The sequence below is a fragment of the Toxorhynchites rutilus genome, chromosome 3, assembly GCF_029784135.1.
Source record: "Toxorhynchites rutilus septentrionalis strain SRP chromosome 3, ASM2978413v1, whole genome shotgun sequence".
Taxonomy (NCBI): Eukaryota; Metazoa; Arthropoda; class Insecta; order Diptera; family Culicidae; genus Toxorhynchites; species Toxorhynchites rutilus.
In genome coordinates, this window is record NC_073746.1 from 301037248 (window position 1) to 301061796 (window position 24549).

The 24549-nt window shown below is 38.5% G+C and overlaps 2 protein-coding genes across 3 annotated transcripts in view; one reads left to right on the forward strand and one right to left on the reverse strand.

Annotated features, from left to right (window-relative positions):
* The window catches only part of LOC129778159 (venom carboxylesterase-6), a 70823-nt gene extending 46821 nt beyond the window's left edge, over positions 1-24002 (forward strand). The window contains exons 2-6 of the mRNA XM_055784891.1: positions 693-1385; positions 1449-1611; positions 17750-17934; positions 23329-23500; positions 23595-24002. Of these exons, the coding sequence (XP_055640866.1) occupies positions 693-1385; positions 1449-1611; positions 17750-17934; positions 23329-23500; positions 23595-23938 (1557 nt within the window). The 3' untranslated portion in view covers positions 23939-24002. The remainder of the gene's footprint in view (positions 1-692; positions 1386-1448; positions 1612-17749; positions 17935-23328; positions 23501-23594) is intronic.
* LOC129778160 (uncharacterized) lies at positions 16431-17761 on the reverse strand. Of its 2 annotated transcripts, none has more exons than XM_055784893.1 (2): positions 17730-17761; positions 16431-17321 (listed from the first exon to the last, which is right to left on the reverse strand). In XM_055784893.1, the coding sequence occupies exon 2, from the start codon at positions 17263-17265 to the stop codon at positions 16603-16605; it is 663 nt and encodes a 220-aa protein (XP_055640868.1). In that variant the 5' UTR covers positions 17266-17321; positions 17730-17761; the 3' UTR covers positions 16431-16602. The 2 variants fall into 2 exon arrangements, with proteins under 2 accessions (XP_055640868.1, XP_055640867.1); XM_055784892.1 differs by lacking the exon at positions 17730-17761 and adding an exon at positions 17386-17449.
* Positions 24003-24549: the final 547 nt, after the last annotated feature.

Here is a 24549-nt window from a genome sequence, read left to right on the forward strand (position 1 = left end):
GAAGTTCATAAAGTTCATTCATCATGGTTATTTTTAAAAGCAGTTGTCGGTTGAAAATCTGTACGATGTCACGCGAACTAGCAAAAGAACTGCAAATTTGGAACACACTCATATGAAACTATATTATGCCACTGTGGTTTCCCATTCCGATTCTGTCAGCAGATGGCTTAATTAGATGTAAACCAAATCACCGACAGTTAATCCGCGGAATACCACACAATCCGGTTTTGCGGTTAATCCGTATTCCAACATGGCTAGTGCCATAAAGTGCCAAGCAGTACTTCATTATCGTAGAGGATGCTGGCTTCACATCAGACCCCTGCGGAGGCTGCGTCCCGTTCATTCTCCAATTGAGCAATAATTAACAACAAGTTATTCATTTGCCCTGTTACGTCTAACGGGCGGACAACGGTCTCTTGACAGACCCGGTTGGGCCGTTCACATACAGCGGCACGAAACCAAATTGACACACAAATCGTACGATTCGCGAAGCTGGCCACAGCACTAATTTCCTCCCCGGGATGGCGCGTGATTAAGGGAGGGATAATCGGTAAACGAAACTCACGCTGATAATCTAACTTTAACTGCATTTTAAACAGCACTAAATTACAGCCGCCGATGCATAAGGGTGTATTGGCCGGCGTGGCTATTAATTATTCCTGATTGTTACCTTCCCTTGGTCTCTTTTCTAGGCACCGCTTCCGTTCGGTGGGTGGAGCGGCGATAGGGCAGCTGTAGCGGATGCCCCGCTTTGCATTCAGAGAGATCCATATCGGAGAGATATGGAGCTTTCCGGTGTGGAGGATTGCCTTCAGCTGAATGTGTATGTCCCGGAGCGACCGACCAGTGATGGACCCCTACCCGTGATGGTATTCTTCCACGGTGGTGGCTGGCAGTGTGGATCGGGAACACGAGCTTTCTATGGGCCGGACTTTTTGCTGGATCACGATATCATCTATGTTGGAGCTAATTTCCGATTGGGTCCTCTCGGTTTTCTCAGTACCGAACAGGAGGACTGCCCGGGAAATAACGGACTTAAGGATCAGAATCTGGTGTTGCGGTGGATCCAGGAAAATGTGGCATCCTTCGGAGGCAATCCTAACTCGGTGACAGTCTTTGGCGAGAGCGCTGGTGGTGCCAGTGGGACATATCACATGATGTCTCCTCTGTCGAAGGGGCTATTCCATAGAGTGATTTCCCAGTCGGGTGTTAATTTGGATTCATGGGCACAGCCGACCCATCCTGGGGTAGCGAGGCTGCGATCCATACAGCTGGGAGAAATGCTTGGATGTGAGCAGGGAAAGCAACACAACTTCCGCGATATGCTCGGCTGTCTGCGGAATGTTTCCGCTGAGGATGTTACCAAGGCGTTCTACGGTTTCTATGTAAGCTTAGTAATTGAAACGAAGTTTTTGATAGAGAAACTCATGATATTGTCTTTCTTACAGATATGGGATACCGATCCAATGATTCCTTTTCCACCAGTGGTTGAGCCTGATTTGCCAGGGGCGTTTATCACGAAACATCCTAGGGATGAGTACGAACCGCATGCAATTTCGTTGCCCTGGATGACTGGGTTAACGAAGGATGAAGGAGCATTGAAGAGTGCCTGTAAGTAACGAAAAGTTTTAAGTTGTTGAATGTGATGTTTTTGAATGAATCTTTTTTTATGTAAGACTACGTCTTACTGAAAGATATGGGAGTAAAATGAAAAAAACAAAACATTGAACATGTAGGAACTTATGAAAAATTTCGAACGCTTATAACTCGACCATTTCTCAATAGACCGCAAAGCTTTTTGTATAAATTAATTGGTAATATTTCTACGCATCCATCACAATAAAGAAAATTATGTATATGATATAATAATATGTTAAGCATTATCTAAACGCGCTAAATCCCGCATTTGATCAGCCCAATATGTGCTCCTCAAACCGTGCTGATCAAAAGAAGCGGCTAGCGGAATACAATTTGAATACTACTGCGTTAACAATCGTAGCTATCTACCATGCGTATCATTCTACACGATTCAAAGAACACACGCACAACCCAAACACGCAACCTTTATTATTGCTGATGTCACATACAATCAGCCATTCAATTTGCGATAAAGCGATCATTAATTTTAAAATCGGAAAGCAGGGGAAAATGATCAGTATTGAGGCCCTTCCTAAATTGTGTTTCAGAGAAGTCGATGATCATGACCCTGAAGTGATCACTACTAACGGTTGATCGGCCCATATACGATCATCCGTATTGTCATTACCAGTAATGATATTCATTCGAGATTCACTTCAATCTACATTATCATTATTCATCAACCCTGCACAATCATTTCCATTATCATCACAGTACTGCTATGCTCTTTAGTTTAACAGGTATGCTTGAATTTTTATATCTTACCCAAAAAATAATATTGTCGTTACTTTTGACGATTAAAAACTGCCTTTCTGCATAGTTATTTTAATGGCTTATGCTTGCTTCATCGGTTCAAAACGTTTCTAGATGTCGACACCGTACTTTGTTGTTCTAAAATGAACTCAGTTCACCTTACTTCATCATTCGTTATTAATAAAATGAACTCAGCTCACCTTACTTTATTCAGCGTTATTACTAAAATGAACATGCCCTGCCCTATTTCAGTAATGACGAACCGATATCAGAAAATTCGGATTTTCATCATTATTGCCAGTCATTCCAGCTTCTTGGAATTACACGATCATTTTTGATGTAATTCTGTTGACCTAATGTCATCATTTTTGTAGAAAACGGATCAATGATTCCATCCACCTATAAAGCACATCTAACGATAGAGGAGAATGAACTGCAAAGTGCCTCTTAAAAACAAAGAAGCAAAACAAAGTATCAGAGAGCAACTTTTCCAGGATGCAGCTGTGTTTTGACAATGGCACGATGATTATCTTCACTGATAATGGGGCTGTTTTGTTCATTGGTGTATTTATTTAATCAAAAATCAGCTTCATCACTGAACAATGATGAGTTCTTCGTGTTTTTTTTTGCTGTTTTCCTTTTTATTTCGTCAACTGACAACGTGGTGAAGACATTGGGCCTGATTCTCGAACACACTTCACGGTGTAAACAAAATAAACGGCACGCCATTGAACTATGTTTTACTAGTTAGTGAAGTGTCGAAAATGATAATGAGTTTTCAGGCAGAATGAGCACTTTTCAAATAAAAAATCATTAATGAAAATTAACTTCTTCGTATCAAACTGGTATTCAATGTGAGTGGAAAACTTTGTTTCCTTCATGTGATAGAATAATCTCATACAAAAATGTTATCTGAAGATAATTTGATATTATAATGATAAGTTTAGTGTGAAACTAATCTCGTATCCAGATGTCGACACCGTACCGTTGTAATCGCGGATACGTTTCATTCCGTTTCCACCGTGAAGTGTATTCGAGGTGTATTCGAGAATCAGGCCCATTGTGTTTGCTGATTGTTTGTTGTAGTTGTTGTTGGGCCAGAAAGGAAGCACTCTTCAGGATTTCGGTTTGAAACATTCCTTGAAAGAGCGATTCAACTTATCACTGCTATTTTTTCAAAAGTCAACATACAGAGAACTTGAGTGGGTGCCTCTGCTAGGTTAATCCACATGTTGTCCTCCGAAAGTGGTATAGCGCACCTAGTTAGCACTGACTTGTACTTTAGGCGCTTCATGTACTTACAACAAAATGTCTTGAAGGCAGCCTCAATTAGTTTACCATCAGGTAGTCAGGGATGGCTGAACTTAGAAAGAAAATCTGTTTCGAGATGGCGGCAGTCTAGGATGTTGACATTCATCAATTCATCAAGTACAGCTTTTTAAACTTGACAATAACTTTACTCGTAAGGTATTCGCATGTCAGGCCTGTTTCGGTTATGATACACTCCATATCTACTAAAAGAGAGAAAATATAAACGCGATACTCTAACGTGAAGTGCTCGTCGACAACAATCTGGGTCGTCTATCATACAAATGAAACTCAAATTTCTGCATTACTCGAGAATTAATCAAGCAAATAGAACCAAATTTGGCATGTGGAGGTTTTAGGGTGCAATAAATGATTCTATGGTGGTTAGATACTCATCCCCCTCTCTTAGGTGGGGCTGCCATAAAAATAAAACACAAATTTCTGCATAACTCGAGAATTAATCAAGCAAATGGAACCAAATTTGGCATGTGAAAGTTTTAGGATGCAATAAATGTTTCTATGGTGGTTAAACTCGCCACCCCCCTTCTCTAAGGCGGGGCTGACATACAAATGAAACTCGAATTTCTGCATTACTTGAGAATTAATCAAGCAAATAGCACCGAATTCGGCATGTGGAGGTTTTAGGGTGCAATAAATGATTCTATGGTGATTAGATACCCCTCCCCCTCTCTTAGGTGGGGCTGCCATAAAGATGAAACACAAATTTCTGCACAACTCGAGAATTAATCAAGCAATGAAACCAAATTTGGCATGTGGAGGTTTTATTTATTTATTTATTTATTTATTTATTTAATTTGTATTATGTAACTTGAGACTTCGGTCTCATTTAAATGCTACAATGATTTGTATACAGAACAGTGCGTCACTAATATAACTTTTATGATTTCAATTTGACTAATTCTACTAATTTAACGGTTAAAGTGCTCTAAACATTTCTTCTTAAATGCAAATTTCGAATTCATTAGAGTAAGATTATTGGGTAATGAGTTCCAATGTGAAACACCTCTCACGAAGAATGAATTGCCGTATTTGGAAGTGGAGTGTCGAGGGATAACATATTTCCTTGCGCGCGCGGTTCTCAAAATATTTAATTTTTCGTGTAAATAGCCAGGATGGCTTGTTCTCGCAAGATCAAATAAGAATAAGCAACATCTCATAGGCGCAAACTTTATAAATGGGCAATTAAGCAGACGATACTGTAAATGAGAAACCCTGGAAAATCTATTCAAGTTGAATACATATCGTACACATGCATTCAATGCTATTTGTAATCTCGATTGAGCGTACATTGATGATTCGGAAAGCAGGAAATCACAAGCGATGAAATGAGGTAATACAAGACTTTTGAAAAGCTTGAGTTTCATATCCGCACTGAGGAAAGATGTAGTAGCATACAATGTACGAAGACCAGCATACACTTTCCCACATTGTTTGAATATATATTTATCAAAACTAAAGTTGGATTGAATAGTGATGCCAAGGCTGACACCATCTTCAACAAATTCTATTGTTGAGTTGTTAAACTGCAACGTCGGTTTTAGTATGATGTTGTTTTGAGAGTTGTTTATGAATAAAGCATTGGTTTTATTAAAATTCAACACAAGCTTATTCATGTTCGACCATGCATATATTCTGGCTAAATCATCGTTGATTTTCTTTGAAACCATTGTTGCCGAATTATCCTGACAATCATAGTAAATTTGCACATCGTCCGCAAAGATGTGAATTTTGCAAAATTTCAACACTTGAGGAAGATCGTTAATATATAAGGAGAACAATATTGGTCCTAGAATTGAGCCCTGAGGTACTCCAGAGCATATAGGAAGGAATCTAGAAAAATCTCCATTACATAAAACTGTCTGGGTTCGATCTGTTAAATATGATTGAATAAGTGTGGTTGAATGGTTAGAAAAATTGAAGTTTTGAGCCAATTTTTTGCAAAGCATTTCGTGGGAAATTGTATCGAAGGCTTTAGAAAAATCCAGAAGTAATAGAACAACTGGTCGTCCCTTATCCAAGACCATCCCAATGTCATCAAATACTTTCAGCATAGCAGTTTTTGTACTGTGTTTAGGACGATATCCGGATTGAATTGAACTTAACAGATTATTTTGATTTATATAAGTGCAGATTTGGTTTTTGACAATCCGTTCGAATACCTTAGATAACGCACAAAGTATACTTATTGGACGTAGGTTCTGAATACTGTCCAAATTAGCTTTCTTTTTGATCGGAATTATTTTCGACTTCTTCCAACCCTCGGGAAAAATGCTTGTTGTTATGATGCAGTTGAATAAGTGGGTTATGGGTTTAATCACAAGTGGATTGATTGCCTTCAGAAATTTGATTGGAAGAGAATCAAGACCTGTTGCATTAGATTTCATGTGGAATAGTTCAATTACGACATCAATTTCGCTTATTAAATTGAAATAAAATGAATTTCGTGCAATAAAAGCTTGATTGTTGTCATTTTGAACAAAACTTGATCTTTCAGAAAAATTGCTAACGAAAACTTCATTTATTTCATTTGAATCAAATGACACAGGAGGTGATTTCTTAGATTCACCTAGCCCTAAGATTTTCAATCTCTTCCATAATTGTTTAGAAGGAACATTAGTGTCAATCCGGCTACCATAAAACGTTTCCTTCGCCTGACGAATAAGCAGAGTCACTTTGTTCCGAAGTGTTTTGAATACTTTATGATCATTAGGATTTTTGCTATTTTTCCATTTTTTGTAAGCCAGATCACGATCAATGATGGATTTACAGATGCGATCATTAAACCAAGGGTTTTTAGCTTGATCCGGTATGAGTGTTCGAATAGGTACAAAATTATCGTGCAAGTATTTTATATTTGAGTTGAAAAACTTAAGCAATACATTAGGATCATTTGATCGATAAAAACTTAACCAATCAAAAGATTGAAAGACTTGAAAAATACCATCTACATCCATTGAATAATAGTCTCGATATTCAACTTGTCTTGGAGTTGGTAATATTTCAAAATCAAGTGATGCGAAAATTAAGTCGTGATTTGAGAAAACAGGCACGTCGATTTGATTGAAGCGAAGCAAACGGGAATAACAGTTAGCCAACATAAGATCCAATTGGGAGGCGCCATTTTTATGGAAAAATGTTGGTTCGCAACCTAAACACAACATCTTGTGGATAGACAGGATAGATTTGAATCTAGATGTCTTGGTTGAATTGTGGTCAAGAAGATTCGTGTTGAAATCACCTACTAAGAGTACGTTTTCGAATTTTGTTCCATAGTTACACAACAACTTATCAATTGTGTCAGCACAATCTACTTCTGGTGGATTATAGAATGCAGAGAGAAAAATTTTCTCGTTGCCCAACGTTATCTCGACTGCTACATACTCAGAGCACGGAATACCAGGTTGATAAATAGAAACATCTATAACTTTATACCTCAGTCCAGCTTTCATATACATCATGATTCCGCCACCTAGACGTCCTTTCCTGTCATGCCTGATCATATTATAACCCTGAATTCCTAAAACAGAATCATCAATGCGTTCATTGAGCCAGGTCTCATTAACACAGACGATATCGACTGAAGCAAGGTGAAGTATTTGTCTCAGTTCATCTAACTTACAAAGCTTGCGAGCACAAAGACTCTGACTATTGACACTACACACAGATAATTTTCCACGATGAAGAGCACACTTCATAACAGTCCCCGGCAAACACAGGATCGTGGAGGCATTGGCATTGGACCGACTAGCCATTAGGATTGGATAAAGCAATGGCAAATAAGAAGAAATAAATAAAGAGCACTAGTATGTTAATTAGAGATTTCAACATGATCACTATCGACATTTCATTCATATTCAGTTCATTCATTACAACAACCTTCGCGACGCGAACTCGAATTCAAATAACAAATCACATCAGATATGAGCAGCAAAAATTGCTGTGATTTCCAGCATCGATCTCCAACAGCAGCATCAGCAACAACAGCAACAACGGGAACAGCATCAACAGCAGCAGAAACGTAGTTTTACTTTTAGGAGGGGAGTCATGGGAGTAGAGGATATGGATATGAGGAATAAAAAAAAACGAAAATAGGAAAGGTTATAGCAATTTTTGTAGATCGTTGTCCGAAAAAATGGGTATCTCTTGACTATCAGCATTCTTCCTCACGTAAACAATCCCAAATTTCGTGTAGACACCGATCAGTTGGCCTCGCTTTTTCATCTGCAGAGCTTTTGACCGCAATTCCCTCTCTGCCACTCCTAGGTTTTCGTTTACAAAAATGCGCTTACTCGTTGTAAACCCAATGCCCGTGAGCGAAAGCTTGCGAGAGCGTAAATAGCGAGAATAAAATTCATTTCGCTGCACATTCAAAGCAAACTGAAGTAAAATCAGATATGCGGTGCCATTGACAGGAGTCCCTTTGGCAAGTCTTCTGACATCAACAAGTGGTATGTTATTATCAGAAAATCCCAGAGAACGACTCCAAGCGACGAAGTAGTTCATCAGATTTTCTCCTGAGCTGAAAGGGACTCCGCTGACGACGAGATCATTAGCACGCATACTTCTGTCAACAGCCGCAAGACACTCAGCTTTGTTATCTCCGATGGAATTGACGAGTTGAGTGGTGATTTTGTTGTTTTCCTCCCGAATTTGTTCGACGTCACTCGCGATGTCAGATCTCAGTTTCTCCATCCGAGTTTGAAGAGAGTCCTCTAGCCGTCTGATTTCATCCACTGTATTTCTCTGGTACGTAGCGAACTGAGATTTCATCATATTCGCTAGCTGCGCAACGGTCATATCGGAATCAATGGTCATGCCGGACCCCTTCGTAGTTGAGTTACTACGGAGACAGCGAAGAGCTTCATCCGTCATTATGATGATGATTTCTCACCGAACAAACTGCGAACTGCTCGAATGTGATCTCTTTGTTTCTCGGTGTGACTTTCGATACAGAGAAATTGCGAATTATTATTTACGATTTTTGGCAAGCACTGGTTGCAAACTTGGCAAAAAATCACTCTCCAAACGTTGAGGACACGTACTGGATTCACAGTCCACGACAGTTGTAGATTTGTTTTTGGATAATACAAGAGATATTAGCAATTCGCGTCGGCACAATGAAGCTTACGTGCACACCATTCTAATTCAAGAAGGGAGGGGTGCAATAAATGTTTTTACGGTTGTTAGACACAAAAACTAATCAATTAAATGGAGCCAAATTTGTCATGCGAATGTTTCAGGGGACACGTATGAATAGACACTCCTTCCCTCTTCCTTGGACTGCCATACAAATGGAGCATACATTTCTGCATAATTCAAGAACTATTCAAGCAAACTGAACCAAATTCGGCATGTGGAGATTTTAGGGGGCAAGAAACTTTTCTATGGTGGTTCAACACTCTTCCCACCTTTCTGAGGGGGAGGGTCTGCCATAGAAATGAAACACAAATTTCTGCATAACTCAAGAATTAAACAAGCAAATGGAACCAAATTAGGCATATGGAGGTTTTAGGGTGCAATTAATGTTTCTATGGTGGTTAGGCTCTCCACCCCTCTCTCTAAGGGGGGTGAAACACAAATTTCTACATTACTTGAGAATTAATTAAGCAAATTAAACTAAATTAGGCATATTAAGGTTTTAGGGCGCAATAAATGTTTCTATGATGGTTAGATTCTCCACACCCCTCTCTAAGGGTGGGCTGCCATAAAAATGAAACACAAATTTCTGCATTACTCGAAAACTAATCAAGTAAATGTAGCCAAATTTGGCATGTGAAGGTTTTACGGGGCATGAAACCTTTTTATGGTGAATACACTCCTCCCCCATTTCTAAGGGGGGCTGCCATACAAACAAAACATAAACTTCTGCATAACTCGAGAACTAATCAAGCACAAGTTGGGATATGAGGGCATTAGGGTATGAGAAATGTTTCTATGATGGTATGATACCCCTCTCTCCTCTGGAATGGAGAGGGGGTCCCATAAAAATATTACACATATTTCAACCAAAAATATTCCAACCAAACATGACAATTGAAAATTTTCGGAACACTCTAATTCTACTATTGCACAGTGACAAGTGCTGTTAGTTCATTTGATGTTTGCACTAGCGAAATTGATCTTTGTTTGAAACTGGAAATGGATTTTAATGAGATGAAACGCACTCCTATATCTTCTTCTATCTATACAAAAAAAAAAAAATGATCGCCGGATGTGTTGGTAAGAGCAGAACTCGAGGAAGGAATTGTCCGATTTAGGGCTGTCTTTATTCTATCAGATTTTCTGTATAAAACATTTATTCCATGTAACGGAGAAACATGTTATTTGCAAGTGGTTGAAAAATCTTCAACGAGAATTGTGTCTGAAAAAAATCTGATATTATAATGATGAGTGTTATTAGAAATACTAAGAATTTTATAGTAAAAGGTAAATTCTACGGGATCGATTAGAAGATCAATCAATGAACAGTTTTGCGATTGAACTTGCTCATAGTAAAAAAAGTGAATGTTTGAAGGATTGAAGGTTTGAAGGAACAAAAAACTAATTTTCGGCGGGACGAAGTTTGCCGGGTCAACTAGTTATTCATAAATACAAGGAAATTTCATAATTCACTCTTTATTAGATTAGTTTCGGTGAGCCTTAGAAAATAAATCATTAACCCTTGGCTTTGTAAAAGCAGTTCTAGAAGCAGCGATTCTTTCTTGCCTTTGCGCGAACAATACACGAAGTGTAGTGTGCCACTTGCGATTAAATATTTATTCCACCAAACCGCTAGCGACATGTTTTTCGAATTAACTTTGGTTTGAGATTTACGACACTTTTGTCCCTTCGCAGGACATACGGCATCTTTGGAAATGTGCCCGTTTTCGAAAATGCTTGTTGCTCATTTCTAGCTCTTGAGTCTCACGCTTTCTAATTATTCGCTCAATGCTTCGATATCAGAAAGGGATTGATTATTCTCTAATATCTTCTGATGATGTTCCAGAGAAGAACAATCTTCCACAACCACAGTTCATAAGCTGCTGTCGCAATCGTAGAACGCGATGAGAAAATCTTTCATTTGCGCCTTGTTTCATGTTCCTTAACTTATAGTGTTCAAGGACGTCTTGCCAATAGTTCCATCGCGACCAAGGCTTTTCAAGTAACAACATCGAGAAATCTTCAGTTACTTTCCACCTCCTGAAACAGTGGACCTCCCAAATGAAGCACGTTGGATCGCATTAGCTTCTGATCAGTGATCATTTAAGCGACCTTTTCCACTCGAACCACTTTTTATTCTATTTGCCACTTTCAATTTTTCACATCTAAACATGGGCAACGGACGACTCTCATCCATCTGAAGCGAATCCAACCATACTAAAAATGATGATCTCAATTTTTTTAGCCTCACAAGCGGCAAAAATATCTGAGGAAAAATACTATATAAACCAACCCAGGAGGCTAAACTTCTCTCTAATACAACATGCAAAAAATGCTCCATTCATCCTGACTCTTTTAGTTACAATAACTTTTATCATACTGGCTCACTAGCCATTTTATTTCACGTTTTCAGCCCCCAACTGCAGAAACTTCTACTGTATTGGTCTCTTTATCATTCCATTTTATGTTCCTAGCCCCATAGTGGCTGAAAATTTTCATGTTTTGGCCAACTGGCCACTCAATTTTACGTTTCCAGCACCCTAGCTGCAAAAACTTCTCTTATTTTGGCCTTTTAGCCATTGAATTCTATGTTTCCAGCCCCCTAGCTGCAAAAACATTTCATATTTTGACGTTTTGGCCACTCAATTTTACGTTTCCAGCCCTCTATCTGCAGAAACTTCTCTTATTTTGGCCTTCTAGCCATTGAATTCGGTGTTTCCAGCCCCCTAGCTTCAAAAACATTTCATATTTTGACGTTCTGGCCACTCAATATCCAGCGTTTCCAGCCCTCTATCTGCAGAAACTTTTCATGTTTTGGCCATCTAGCCACTAGCCACGTTTCCAGCCCCCTAGCTGCAGAAACTTCCCTTATTTTGGCCTCGAATCCACTCAGTTTCACGTTTCCAGCCCCCTAGCTGCAGAAACTTTTCATGCTTTGACCTCAAGGCCGCTCAGATTCATGTTTCCAGCTATTCAATTTTGCGTTTCCAGCCCACTAGGTGCAGAAACTTTTGCGACATTTTGCATCTCAGCCGATTTCACTTAAGACATTGGCATCATACCAGTACAAAATAGCGACTACCGTTTACTTATCCGATTCTACAGTCTTTGTACGCGCACTAAACATAACAAAGGCCATTTTTTCACGTCTCTCACTGCTTTTATTTTTCCGATAGGAAAAGTTCCCCTAGAAATCACTATATATTATTTTCGTACCTCTCATTCAACTACAAAACATAGGGCCCTATTCCAGAAGACGAGACGAGCAGACGAGCACTCGTCTCGTTTGTTTTCATATTCCAGAAGCCTAGCTCGACCAAAAACAGACGAGAAGCTCGTCCGACTCGACGACCGTTTGGTCGCGCTCGCCGATAAATCAGTCGTATCGTCTAGTTAGTTTGATGTGTTTGTTCACCTTGTTAATTTAAAGCATCGGTATTCTTCTGTTCCACCATTACCTTCAAAAATTGTTTCACGACGTAACTAGTATTGCATAAGCAATGTATGTTTTAAACTGCAATCGTAAAATTCAATTCAGTAATTGCAAGATTATACAGATTTTCAAATGGGCCTTTTCCAAACAACACAAACAAATGTAAACATTGAACTCATAAAGTAATGAGTTTGATTTTAAGATGTAGTAGATACACTTCCTCTAGTTTGATGTTCGACGCGCTACAGTGGCTATCTGTGAAGCAGAGAATTTATTACATGACAATGGTGTTCATCTTCAAAATTTTGAACGATATGTTGCCTCGATATTTGTGTGATCGAATTGAAAGAGGAAGTGATGTTCATAGATACAATACAAGAAACGCGAATGATGCAAGAACACCCAACTTTATGTTTAGTAGGTCGCAGAACTCGTTGTTATATAAAGGTATAAATTTCTTCAATTCGATGCCCAGAGAAATAAAACGTGCGGCAACAATGGCAGAGTTTAAGAAAATGTGTATTTCACACGTAAAATCTGTTTTGTAAACAGGTTTTATAATTTTTTTTCCTAAATCATTCATTTATGTTTCAATTGATAAAAATTAATAAAATTTATTTACAGGTTAAACTACCATGTTCGTACTGATGATGATGATTTTTTTGTTGTTTTGTTATTGTATATTGTAAAAAAAGTAATAAGCGTTGTCTACGAGAGTTTGAGCCTCGCGCGCGTTTGGTGGGCCTGGACTATGTTAATGGAACACTGGCACAACACTGATACATAATGAAATTTTTATGTTGGTCTGAAGTGGAAACTGGAATGGGGATAGCTCATTCAGAATTGTCGTAAACTATCTTTTTATAAGATGGTTATATCGAGTATTTCTGAATGTGGCAGATCTCTATCATGTTCTAAGTAGACACTTTTAGATATTGGGTTCGATTCCCAATCTGTCAAGGATCTTCCCGGGTTGGAAATTTTCTTGACATGCCTTAAAAAACTTTGGGTCTGAAGTTGGGATTATCATTATGATAATGCCGATAAGGATAGGACCATTGTTTTTCTTTTAAAGTTTTTGCCTATTTATGATGTTCGATTAATAGAAATTCATGCCTGCAACAGAGTCAGTTCGCTGTTTTGTTTTATAATACTGATATCTTAATTTGGTTAAATATAAATATTATCTATTAGATAAGTCGGCCAGTTCAAACCTTTGTAGGGGTATGAGGTGGGTCATCATCATCTTTAAAAATATCAAGGGATGCCAGATTACTGTTTTGATATATTAATACGGCACGGAAAGTGTCTTTACATCATATTGAACGAGAATAAGTAATTCAAAACAACTACTTCATTGGAAAAACATGCATACAGATTCAAGGCTTTTCTTGATAAATCGTTGATTACTGATATCTTAATTTGGTTAAATATAAATATTATCTATTAGATAAGTCGGCTAGTTCAAACCTTTGTAGGGGTATGAGGTGGGTCATCATCATCTTTAAAAATATCAAGGGATGCCAGATTACTGTTTTGATATATTAATACGGCACGGAAAGTGTCTTTACATCATATTGAACGAGAATAAGTAATTCAAAACAACTACTTCATTGGAAAAACATGCATACAGATTCAAGGCTTTTCTTGATAAATCGTTGATTAGGTGAATAAACTTTGCCCCCAATGAATCCTTAATAACAAAACGTCTGAGTGATGAAACCATACGCTCAAGAAAAAATATCAATGAAACCAATAGATATATGAATCCTATTCCTTTTTGTTATGTTTTTAATATTTTGGCACTGAGAAAAGAGTATCAATTGATCAATTTCAAAAATGTGTGTTGTTTTTCTCATCTGACATTACTGATCATACCGAGAAAAATTGACTGAAGTCTCTCCAGTTTACCAAATTAAACATTTCAATGAAACTCGTGTACTGGAATAGAAAATTTTGCTCATCTCGACAGTGACTGAAGCCGAGAAGAGAAGAGACGAATTGCTCGACTCGTTTTCTGAAATAGGGCCCATAATGACTCGTTCGCTGTTCCGATTCCATAATCATTTCAAGGTTTGACGTGTGACTACGTCTAGCTGGACTATATGGGGGTAAGATGGAAACATAAGCACATAACATGCTGGAAAACTTAAATTAAATTAAAGATTTCGAATACTTATAACTCGAACATATCTCAATAGGTCGGAAAGATGTTGGCATCAATTGACAGGAAATATTTCTACGCATCTATCACATCGAATAAAATGTTATTCTTTATGGGATAAACCAATGCACAATCGTGAAATGTTGAGCGTTGTCTAAACTCATACTTGCCACGTTTTGATTGGTCCGATTTGTGATTTCCCCAACACAGACTTCAATATCAATGTACTTGGGGCACCCGCTTCGCAAATACATGAAATTTGCGGGAAGGGGGGCAGGGTGGGGTGGTATTTTTGTTCCCATAGAAGTATGTTCACTAACACAGCCATCAAAACGAAGGTGCCTGGGGAAATTGGCATTACAATTACATGCAAGTTGGAAGAATTTTTGTTCCCATCGAAATTTGTTCCCTAACTCAGACATCTAAACCAAAGTGCCTCACGATACATGGTGTTTGTTTAAATTCTTCACTTTCCCAGCAAATATTGAATTCAATTAAATTCGAATATTGTTTCATTCAATCAATAATTTAATCAATAGAAACAAATGATTACCAACCCAACGGCGGTCCCACGTCGAGATTGCAGTTGTTTCATAGATATAACCCACCCATTTTTCAATGACAAAATTATCTGATACGTAAATTTATCCGTTTATAAACAGAATCAATACCATTTTTTTCTCGTTCCTCATCGCTGGAGTGGGTTTACGTCGACGTATTCTCTCTCCTTTATCCCCCTCTTCGTTTCTATTCTCACGGCTGCCTAAGTTGCCCGTTATTGACTGCACTGTTAGGAAAGCACACAAATGGACAGAACAATGGCATGGGAAAGTGGGAAGGCTTCTAGTATTCACCAATCTAAACAATTACACACCAGGGTATTTTAAGGTATAGCATATCAAACTATACGATTCCGATTCGATTGGTATACAAATCATTAAAATCCGTTCGCAGCAAAAAAAGTTATTAACTTTAACTTTATTCCATGAAAACGAGACCTGTTTTCTGATCTGGCACTCTGATTTCATTAGGAAAGACGTAGTCCTACGTCCAAAAAAGTAGAAGGGTCTGAGCCTAGAGGCACGGACGGAAGTTTGACGTAGGACTGTGATTGTTCAGAATTATATAAATTATATCGTCATTGATTACATTGAATATGAAATTTATGGGGAAGAAAAGAAAAAACAAGTTGAACATATTCACGATTTCGTGATATTTTGAAGTAAAATACACATGAAATCATGAAGTTGCTTTATTTTTAATGGATAGCTATGTTATTGTGATTTCTTTCCATTGTCTTATTCTTATTATTAGGCAGCGGGAGCAGTAGCTTTTTCGGAAATAATGTTCGTTTGCAGACTATCACAATCAAGTCGTATTGGTTCTACTGCTCAATCTATCATAGAAGGAATTGAGTCATTGGGAATTATGAACATGAGTCATGAAGAATATTAATATTTCATTTCGTTTCATTTTTGTGTTGCGATGTAATGCAGATCTCAATGAGTCTTCGCATAATTGCTGCCTCCTCCTAATTAACCTTTTCACGTACAAAATAGAGTCTCCTCGATATGAAATGATTGTGCCACAACGTACAATATCGAGTCTCTCTCGTGGCGCGCTTGCATATCACAAGGCAGTAAGACGCTCTGCAGAGTAGTGAAGTTACTCGATGCGTGACCCATCGAAGCGTTTGCATTTGGTCAGCACTTTTGAAAATAAAATCTTACGGGAAGGGGATAATGAAGATCACTGTATGGGTAACACTTTCCTCCTTGCTTTGATTATCTTTGCTATCTTGCATATGATTACTTTAACATCTTGCCTATTTGTTAGATAGAACGAGTTATTGCACGCAATTTTTGTTACATACAACATTCATGGGAACGAAGTTGGAAGAAAGAATGCATAATACATGATTTACATTCGCATCCGCTCGTTAAAAATACCCCTTTTATTTGTTAAATTGCTCTCTTGTTTTATTATTTCACCTGTTGATGTCTCAGGCGACAAAAATTAAAAAACTCTTAATAAACGTTAAATTTTTCGTGGAGTGACCCCCCTGTATAGAAATCAAAGACGTAGTCCTACGTCAAAAAAAGATGCATTCCGATGTATTGTGTACAAAAGCTTTTAATTGTCATCATTAACTTCGACAAAAAGCGGCACCTATCAGGGTGGCAACGATAAACGGCACCGCCGGAGTAACATTCGAAGATTTGTTATGCTCTTTGTTCGATTGCTTAGTCGACTGGTCCTCAAGCTCTTCCGGGTCGCTAGCATTCCCATGTCCGGAATCGAGCGGTTCTGTCGGTTTGGAATTGATTGTGTTTATTAATGCTCCCAATTCTTCTGTTGAGGTTTGTGAGGCTTTCGTTGTCATCGGAGAACTTTGGTGTGATATGGTTATTTCCGTTGAATTTTCTTGCGGCACTGCGCCCGATGCTGAATCTTCGCTTTGCCCACCCAGCGTGGTGCCTTCGGTTGCCGTCAGTTTGCCAAATTTGATAACAGCTGACATGTCATCTTCCAACGGCTGCTTCGGATTGCAGACCTCATCCGGGTCTCCTCCCGGACATACCGAGCACTGTCTCACGGACACAAAGCTGGCGTTCCAGGCAGAGCAGAAGTTTACATTATTAGTACAACCATGTGCGAGACGTCTCGTGTCTGTCTTCAAATCTATTAGCAGTACATTAAAGCAGCCCAATCCAGGACGGTTGCTAACCGCTGGCGAATAGTGAGGGAGATTTTGCATCTGACCGGATGCGGTGGCGTGGTTGCAAATTTGAACCACCGAACGTTGCATGCAATTGGTCCAATTGGTTCGGGATTCACAACGGGTACAGTAGAGGGCCAATGTTGCTGAAAAGATAGGGATGGTGAAATTAAATTTAATGCTCCCAAACCAATTTCGCTGTTAACGCACTCAGCTGGGTAAAACTGAAAATAATCGATAGTAATATGATCATGATTGTTCTCTCGAGGGAAAATTTTATTACACTGAGCGATAAGTGATTTTGAGCGGGTAGTTTTAGGTTGTTGTTTGGAATTCTTATCGCCAATATTTTTACGCCATTCTGTAAGCTTCGTTAGAGAAAATCGGGTGAACTTCACAAACGGTTTCACAAACGGTTGAAGAAGTTGAGCTAAAAAAAGTCAATGATTGAACTTTTATCTCCGTTTTCAAAATAAGTCCACACCAAATTCGTTTGGTAGACAATAACATAAAACCAAACTACCAATTGTTTTACGTTTCACGATTATTTTTACCTTCTGTTTAATTTCGACAGCCCTTATCAACGTGCCGGAGCTACGGGCCAGTTTGAACGACAACTGGGACCGGGCGTTGCCAATTTCGCTGTATTACGACCATCACGAGGATCCCGCCCGGCAGCAGACCATTACCGAGGCAATCAACAGCTTCTACTTCGATGCCCGAAAGCTAACAAAGGAAACGGAGCAGAATTTAACAAACGTAAGTGACACTGTTTCTCTCGGCTGTCGGCTAGCTTCAAAGATGAAGGTAACATAATATTGGGATTTTCTCATTTCGATTTTTTACTGCTTCTGGTATCTAATATCATTTGCATTGAATACATTGGAGATTAGGTTAAATGATTGGATCCTGAAGTATATAGTGTAGAATACGATAACTATCTTCATTTATAAGACTAATCATTTCAACTTTATTGTTGTGTTCAGGCACGAAACATTCAAAAAACTAAAATTCCAGTGTTTCATAACTATAGAACCAGATGGAAAAGCTCTCACTTTTTTACAAAATTAACGTCAACCTAACATGAGTTACGATAAGTTTCTTATTCGTAAGTCATCTTTAGTTCTAAATCAGTTCAAATAACCCATTTGGGGTGGTTTCGACCAAGCTGCGCCATGTTGTAGTATGTAGCTCGTACTACACAGAGGATACTGCTCGTTCAAGCTCTCCAAATGGCCCATACTGCTTATAAGCTGCATCTACTATTCCGTCTACGTCTACATCTACGTCTACATCCACGTCTACATCTACGTCTACATCTACGTACGATCGCTCCTCATAAGTTCCTGACAGGGTTTTGAATTGATAAACAAGCTGACCAGCTGACCAGCTTGAAGCCCCTATTCATTAAACCATGCCATGACCTTCTGGATTTTATAAATGGATGCCAAATTACCCAATTATCACGGTGTTTGTGATGCAAAAACAGTAGTAAACACTTGAAGACATGTGGGTTTTAACCCAAATGTTTTGACGTAGGACTACGTCTTTCATTTCTATACCGAGGTGTAAAACCATAGTTTCGAAAACGAAAGCGTTACGCAGGAGACCGAGATTTTGAGCGTTAATAGCTCCTAAACAACTGAACGAAATGGTATGATAAACACTTCATTCGAAAGATAAAATGTCTACGCGTTGTATACTTGTTACTTTTTGATCCAAAAACTTGTTTCAATAGCCTTAAAATTGCTTTCAAAACAGGCTATTGAAATCACCAATCGGTATATAAGCGAGCGCCGCTTGGAAATCCACTCAGTTATAATTGAACAGCGATTGAGGTACCATCGCAGGAATGAATGGATGTTTCCCTGACACAGACTTCATAACCATGGAGCCTATCCCCTCATCTCACCGTCGCCCACCCTCGACAGATAGTCGAACACCAGATGCTATCCCTGGTCTTTATGCACAATGCTACAGTGCGTGCGGCAACTCTCGGTTGAGACAACGATACCTCATATCCATATCCCTAACCTGATCCATCCCACAAAAATTGTTGCCCCTCTAACCTCGAGTGAACCGCGAGTAATCGGTCGAAACCTACTAAACATAGATTTAAGTTGAAATTCTGTAAAAACAAATCATGAATTAGTGGCTCCGCAAAGCTCATGCGATTGAGCCTTACAAATAAATGAATTGGAAAAAAAACCATGGAGCCTGGGGAAATTGGCATTGCAAATGAGATGCAAGCTGCGAGTACTTTTGTACTCGCTTCCTTTTTTTGCAAACCGGTGTTTTCCCAACACTTCTTCTTCTTCTTTTTCTTCTTCTTTGTTTTTAAGAGGCTTTAAACTTTGCAGTTCATTCGCCTCTAATATCCCAACACAGATTCCGAAACCAATAAGTTGGGAAAATCGGCATTCGGCAGTACTTTTTATACCCCCATGCATTTTTACACTCCGAAATGCGTTTTGTTAACACGGTCTACAAAAGCGGGTACAAATACAACGCTTTGGCTTGGTTATGCAAAACTACATATTCCTTCATGTCGCCAGCTCACTGAACTTCTACGCATGCCGTTAGATGATTAGGCAAAATGTTGATAACTATTTGCTGCGATAACCACTACCGTAATGCATGAATTGACCTAAATTGGGATTTGTTTGCAATTGAATTCGTAAATTGTTTCATTCATTCACTAGTTTAATCAATAATTTAATCAACAGCTCTGTGCAGCGGCGGTATCGTACCCAATGAGGAACATTCGAAGTGCGATTATTGCTGATTGAAAAAAACACAAATGATTACTAAGCTAACGGCAGTCCTACGACAACCTTGCGATTATATCATAGGTATAACCCATCCACAGTTTTTCAACGTAACTGCCTAACATATATTTTTACCATAATGATGTATTTGGAAAAGTTGTTGAAAATTGAAATCAAATTTATAAAATTTTATGAACATGACGGTTTAACATGACAAACATATTAAAAGAGCCTATTTACTATAAAAAAAGACAGTAAATTAGATTTTTTTTAAATATCTCGAGAATGGATGCATTTAGAAGGATATTGACAAAGAGCTTTTTTGTTTTAAATCACATCAGGATTCATAATTTTTGGCTGAAAATGATTGTTAACAAACAAAAATTCGAAGTTTCGAAAATTCATAAAAATTCGATGTTCTACAAAATTCGCCAAAAATAGTTTTACCATCTTGGAATCATTCTTTAAATTTTCTACATGATTTCTTTTGTATACAAAAAAACAAAAAAAAAATAAAAATGTGTATTTTAGATATTACAAATTAAAGTTTTTTTTATCGTAAATAAAAAAAGAGTATTAATTTTTTTCAGTGTATATTTTTTTACGTTTTAACATCAATATTCTATAACTTTTTCTAAGACACTATTTCGGTACGACTCATAGTTTTTGAGGTATACATTATCAAAGATTTATTTTACTAAAATCGATACGCCCTTTTCAAAAGTTACACTTGAGTTAAAAACTTCTCAATTGCTGTGGAAAACTCATGTTTCCTCCAACCCAAACGGAATACAAACTTTCATTCGAATCAAAAATACTCATGTTTTGTCATTTGTCGATTTAATTTGGAATTGTTCTATACTAGAATCTACGTTCGTCTTTTGTTGACAAATCATAGAGCAAAGATTATTTGTATGTTTCGGAAACTGCAAAAAGACGGATGGGTAATGTCGGGGACATAAGCGAAGAAACGTAGGATTCCTTTTGGTCGGAGCCATTGAGGGAGCACAAATTGGACCAATCAAAACGAGGCACATAGTGCGTTTGGACAATGCTTGACATTTTTTTTGTTTATCTCAAGAAAAATAAAATGTTATTCATTGTGATAGGTGCGTAGAAATATTTCCTATTAATTGATGTAAACATCTTTGCGATGTATGAAGAAATGCTCGAGTTATAAGCGTTCGAAATCTTTCATTTTTTCCCACATGTTCGGTGCCTAGATTTTCATTTTACCCCCTATATCTTCCGGTTAGACGTAGTCCTACGTCAAAGTCGGGTGTTGTCACTTCACAAAAGTATTCGCGTTGATGGAAATGAGGCTTCGTTTACTAGGTTAGGGGAGCGTCAGAGAATAATTGAATTTCAGGCGGAATGAACACGTTTCAAAAATTAAAATCATGATTGAAAATCAACATTTCCGTATCAAATTAGTATTCTATATGAATGAAAAACACTTTGCGAGGGTAAAAAATCTCGAACGAAATTTTTTTTGAAGACAACTTTATATTATAATGAAATGATTCAGCAACAATATTGGGAATGTATAGACAAATAATTAATTAAAAGTCAGAAATAAGTGTTTCAAGTAATTAAATAACATGATGTGAACATTTCCACTCAATTTTTTTTAATGATAAATGTTTCTCCAACTGAAAATTTCTTTAGGAAATTTTGTCAATTTTACTTTGACATCATTTACTTTTTCGAAATCGTGTGATTTTTACGTGAAATCGAGACAAAATTTGTTTTTAGTGAGTCAGAACGTTGTCATGTCACGCTGGAATGGGTCAATAGCAGATGTACTCTCTGTCCAACTCCTATAAGACCACCCAGATTCTATTTCGTTGCAACACAAACAGTTAGAATTTCAACATGATACATTCATACATTGTTGAATGCTTAGAATAAAGTATATTTAACGTCAATTTCGTTCAAAAGAGTTGTTTGTTTATTTATTGTGCTTGAATATGATAATTCCAGCTGTCCACTTTCTATGAGACCACTTCAAAATTCATAAGTACTATCAATGAAAAATTCAAAACGATCGGCTGATTTACATGTCAATAATTGGCAACCTTGCCATTTCGGCTAATAACCTGGAAAATTCGTGTTGGAATACTATTTACCAATTGCTGCCGAACGAATTTCTCGATATTTTTCCATGTTTCTGAAATTGCGACCTTGAGCTCCTCAATCGTGGTGTACCGTACTATTCCTTCTTTCGTAAATCAGGTATACGAAGCTGTTCTAGCTATTTCCCGCTTATCCCGATCAGAGAGCTTCGATTTACGTGGAGCTCTCTCCTTCTTACAGTATCCTTGAGAATTCGTCAAATAATTAAGCACTACTTGATGGGATCGTCCAATCCGACGTGAATTTTCTCTGATACCAACATTTTCTTGGTGAAATGCATCGATTTGTCTTTCTTTTATTTCCGTGAGCACTTTACCCTTCGGCATTTTCCAGATTTATTGATCAAAACAACTAAAACAACGGAAAAATGTGACTGGTCTTATAGAAACTTGACACTTGAAAAATACAAAACCTTTGGTTTACGCTTACCACTTGCACACACCCATATGAAAATCATGCAGCATATGGTAGTCACCAATACCAATACACTAGAATATTAGTTGAAGCATTGTTTGTTTACAATAGCACAAAGGAGCAAGATCATCACCTGGTCTTATAGAATTTGGACAAAGTGTAGAACAAATTTCAAAATCATCGTTTGAAGGATTGGTTTTGTTGAACCATATACTTATCATTCAGCACTACTTAGTTAGTGATAGAATTGACACTAGTGAAATTTGACCATCAGTAATCTATAAAAAAATTAAATTGCAAAGTAACATAGAAAATAAAAATAAGATAGATGGGTATGTTACCTGTTTAAAATCAACAACGCTGAAGGTTGAAGTTGAAGAAACCGTGAGCAGAGTGAGTTGGCAAAAAACAGTCAAACAAATGCCCTGAAAACACCTGATCAGATAACACCGCCCCAGTTGATGAAACTTATCCCTGCCCAAATGGGGTAAGGGATTTTGATACGGCACCATTTGTTTCCATTTCTGTTCGAGCGAGGTAATTCTTATTGACCAAATGAAACTAAAGCCCGGAGGGGTTGAGCGCAGAAAAAAAATGAAGCTTCTCCTGAGCAAAAGGCAAACGTTCCCGCGCTCGGTTTCACGGCGAGTCAACAACATCTCCTGCCGTGCGAAACGAACAAACGGAAGTGTAACGCTGGTGGTGGCGGGGTCGTGTTGGATTTAATTAAATATTTGCCCTTCCAGTTTCCACGTGGTTGGTTATTGTTGTTACCCTGTTTGGATTGTATTTTATATCAGTGTGTATGTGTGTCTTTCCGCTTTTCTACTCACAGCTCTACTCGGACGCGTGGTTCCTGGCCGGGATGGACGAATATTTACACATCCGGTTGGAGGGTGACCATCGGCGGAAGACACGGCCGGGTCCCACCTATGTGTACTTATTCGCACAGCGGACCGCCGCCAGTTTCACCGAGATTTTCGAGGGTGGAAAGGAAAATTACTACGGTGAGTTATGAGCGAGGTAATTGCGTGGGCGGGTGAGGCATTGGGGTTAAAGATAACTTCTTTATTCGGGCATAACTAACGTTTCGCTTTGCAGGTGTGTGCCACGCCGAGGAGCTTCAGTTCCTGTTCCCCATCGCGAAGGACCTTTTCGTTACAGCAGTTCCGACCCCGGAAGAGTTGGAGGTCCGAGCGGCTATTACTAAACTGTGGGTAAACTTCGCCCGCACCGGTAATCCAACACCCGACGAGGAATCGTTTGTGCCTAAGTGGCCCCCGGCAAATGGATTCCCGTTGACCTATCTGCGCATTGGAAGCTCGAATCCCGGGAGTGAGCCTCTGTTTGCAGTGGAAAGTGGGCTGTTTGAGGACCGCTCCGCTTTCTGGAGGAACCTGAAGGCGCATCATCCACATGGGAAAAGTTTAAAGGACGAACTGTAACGAGCAGCTTCTGGGACGGGTAGTATTATTCGCGGTGAATAAACTTTTTATTGGTGATTTGAGACACTTTTTATTATTTATTATTTAGAGCGAAAATCCAATTTATAATCCACCACCAGGAAAACATTGTTCTTGCTAAAGTCGTTATCTACGGTTGTGATGCATATTTCATCAAACTCAATATGTATTAAATATCATTCGAAGCTTCATGCTCATTTGGATCTGAACCATCGGGAATCGATAATTTTGGTTCGAATGGAACACAGACAAACCGGAAATTTTAGTAACCGCCATTCGGATGGCAATTTTAATTGCTTCGAAACGATAAACTTTTCTATGGATCGTTAATAATTGAATTTGCTTGCAGCGTCATTGAAGAAACAATGAAACCTTTTTGCCCCCAGTTGGCCCATCCATGGTTCCCTTTATGCCATGCTACTGCCATGATGTGCACACGTAATTAAAATTCACCCACAGGAACCCTTCATAATTGTACAATTAGTTTCAGGCTGATAGTGGTTTCCGGATGCGTGGCAACGCGAAATTAGATAACATTTCACAATGTGCGTAGCTCAGCGGAAAATTTGCGCGCTGTGGTTTTGGCATTGTGC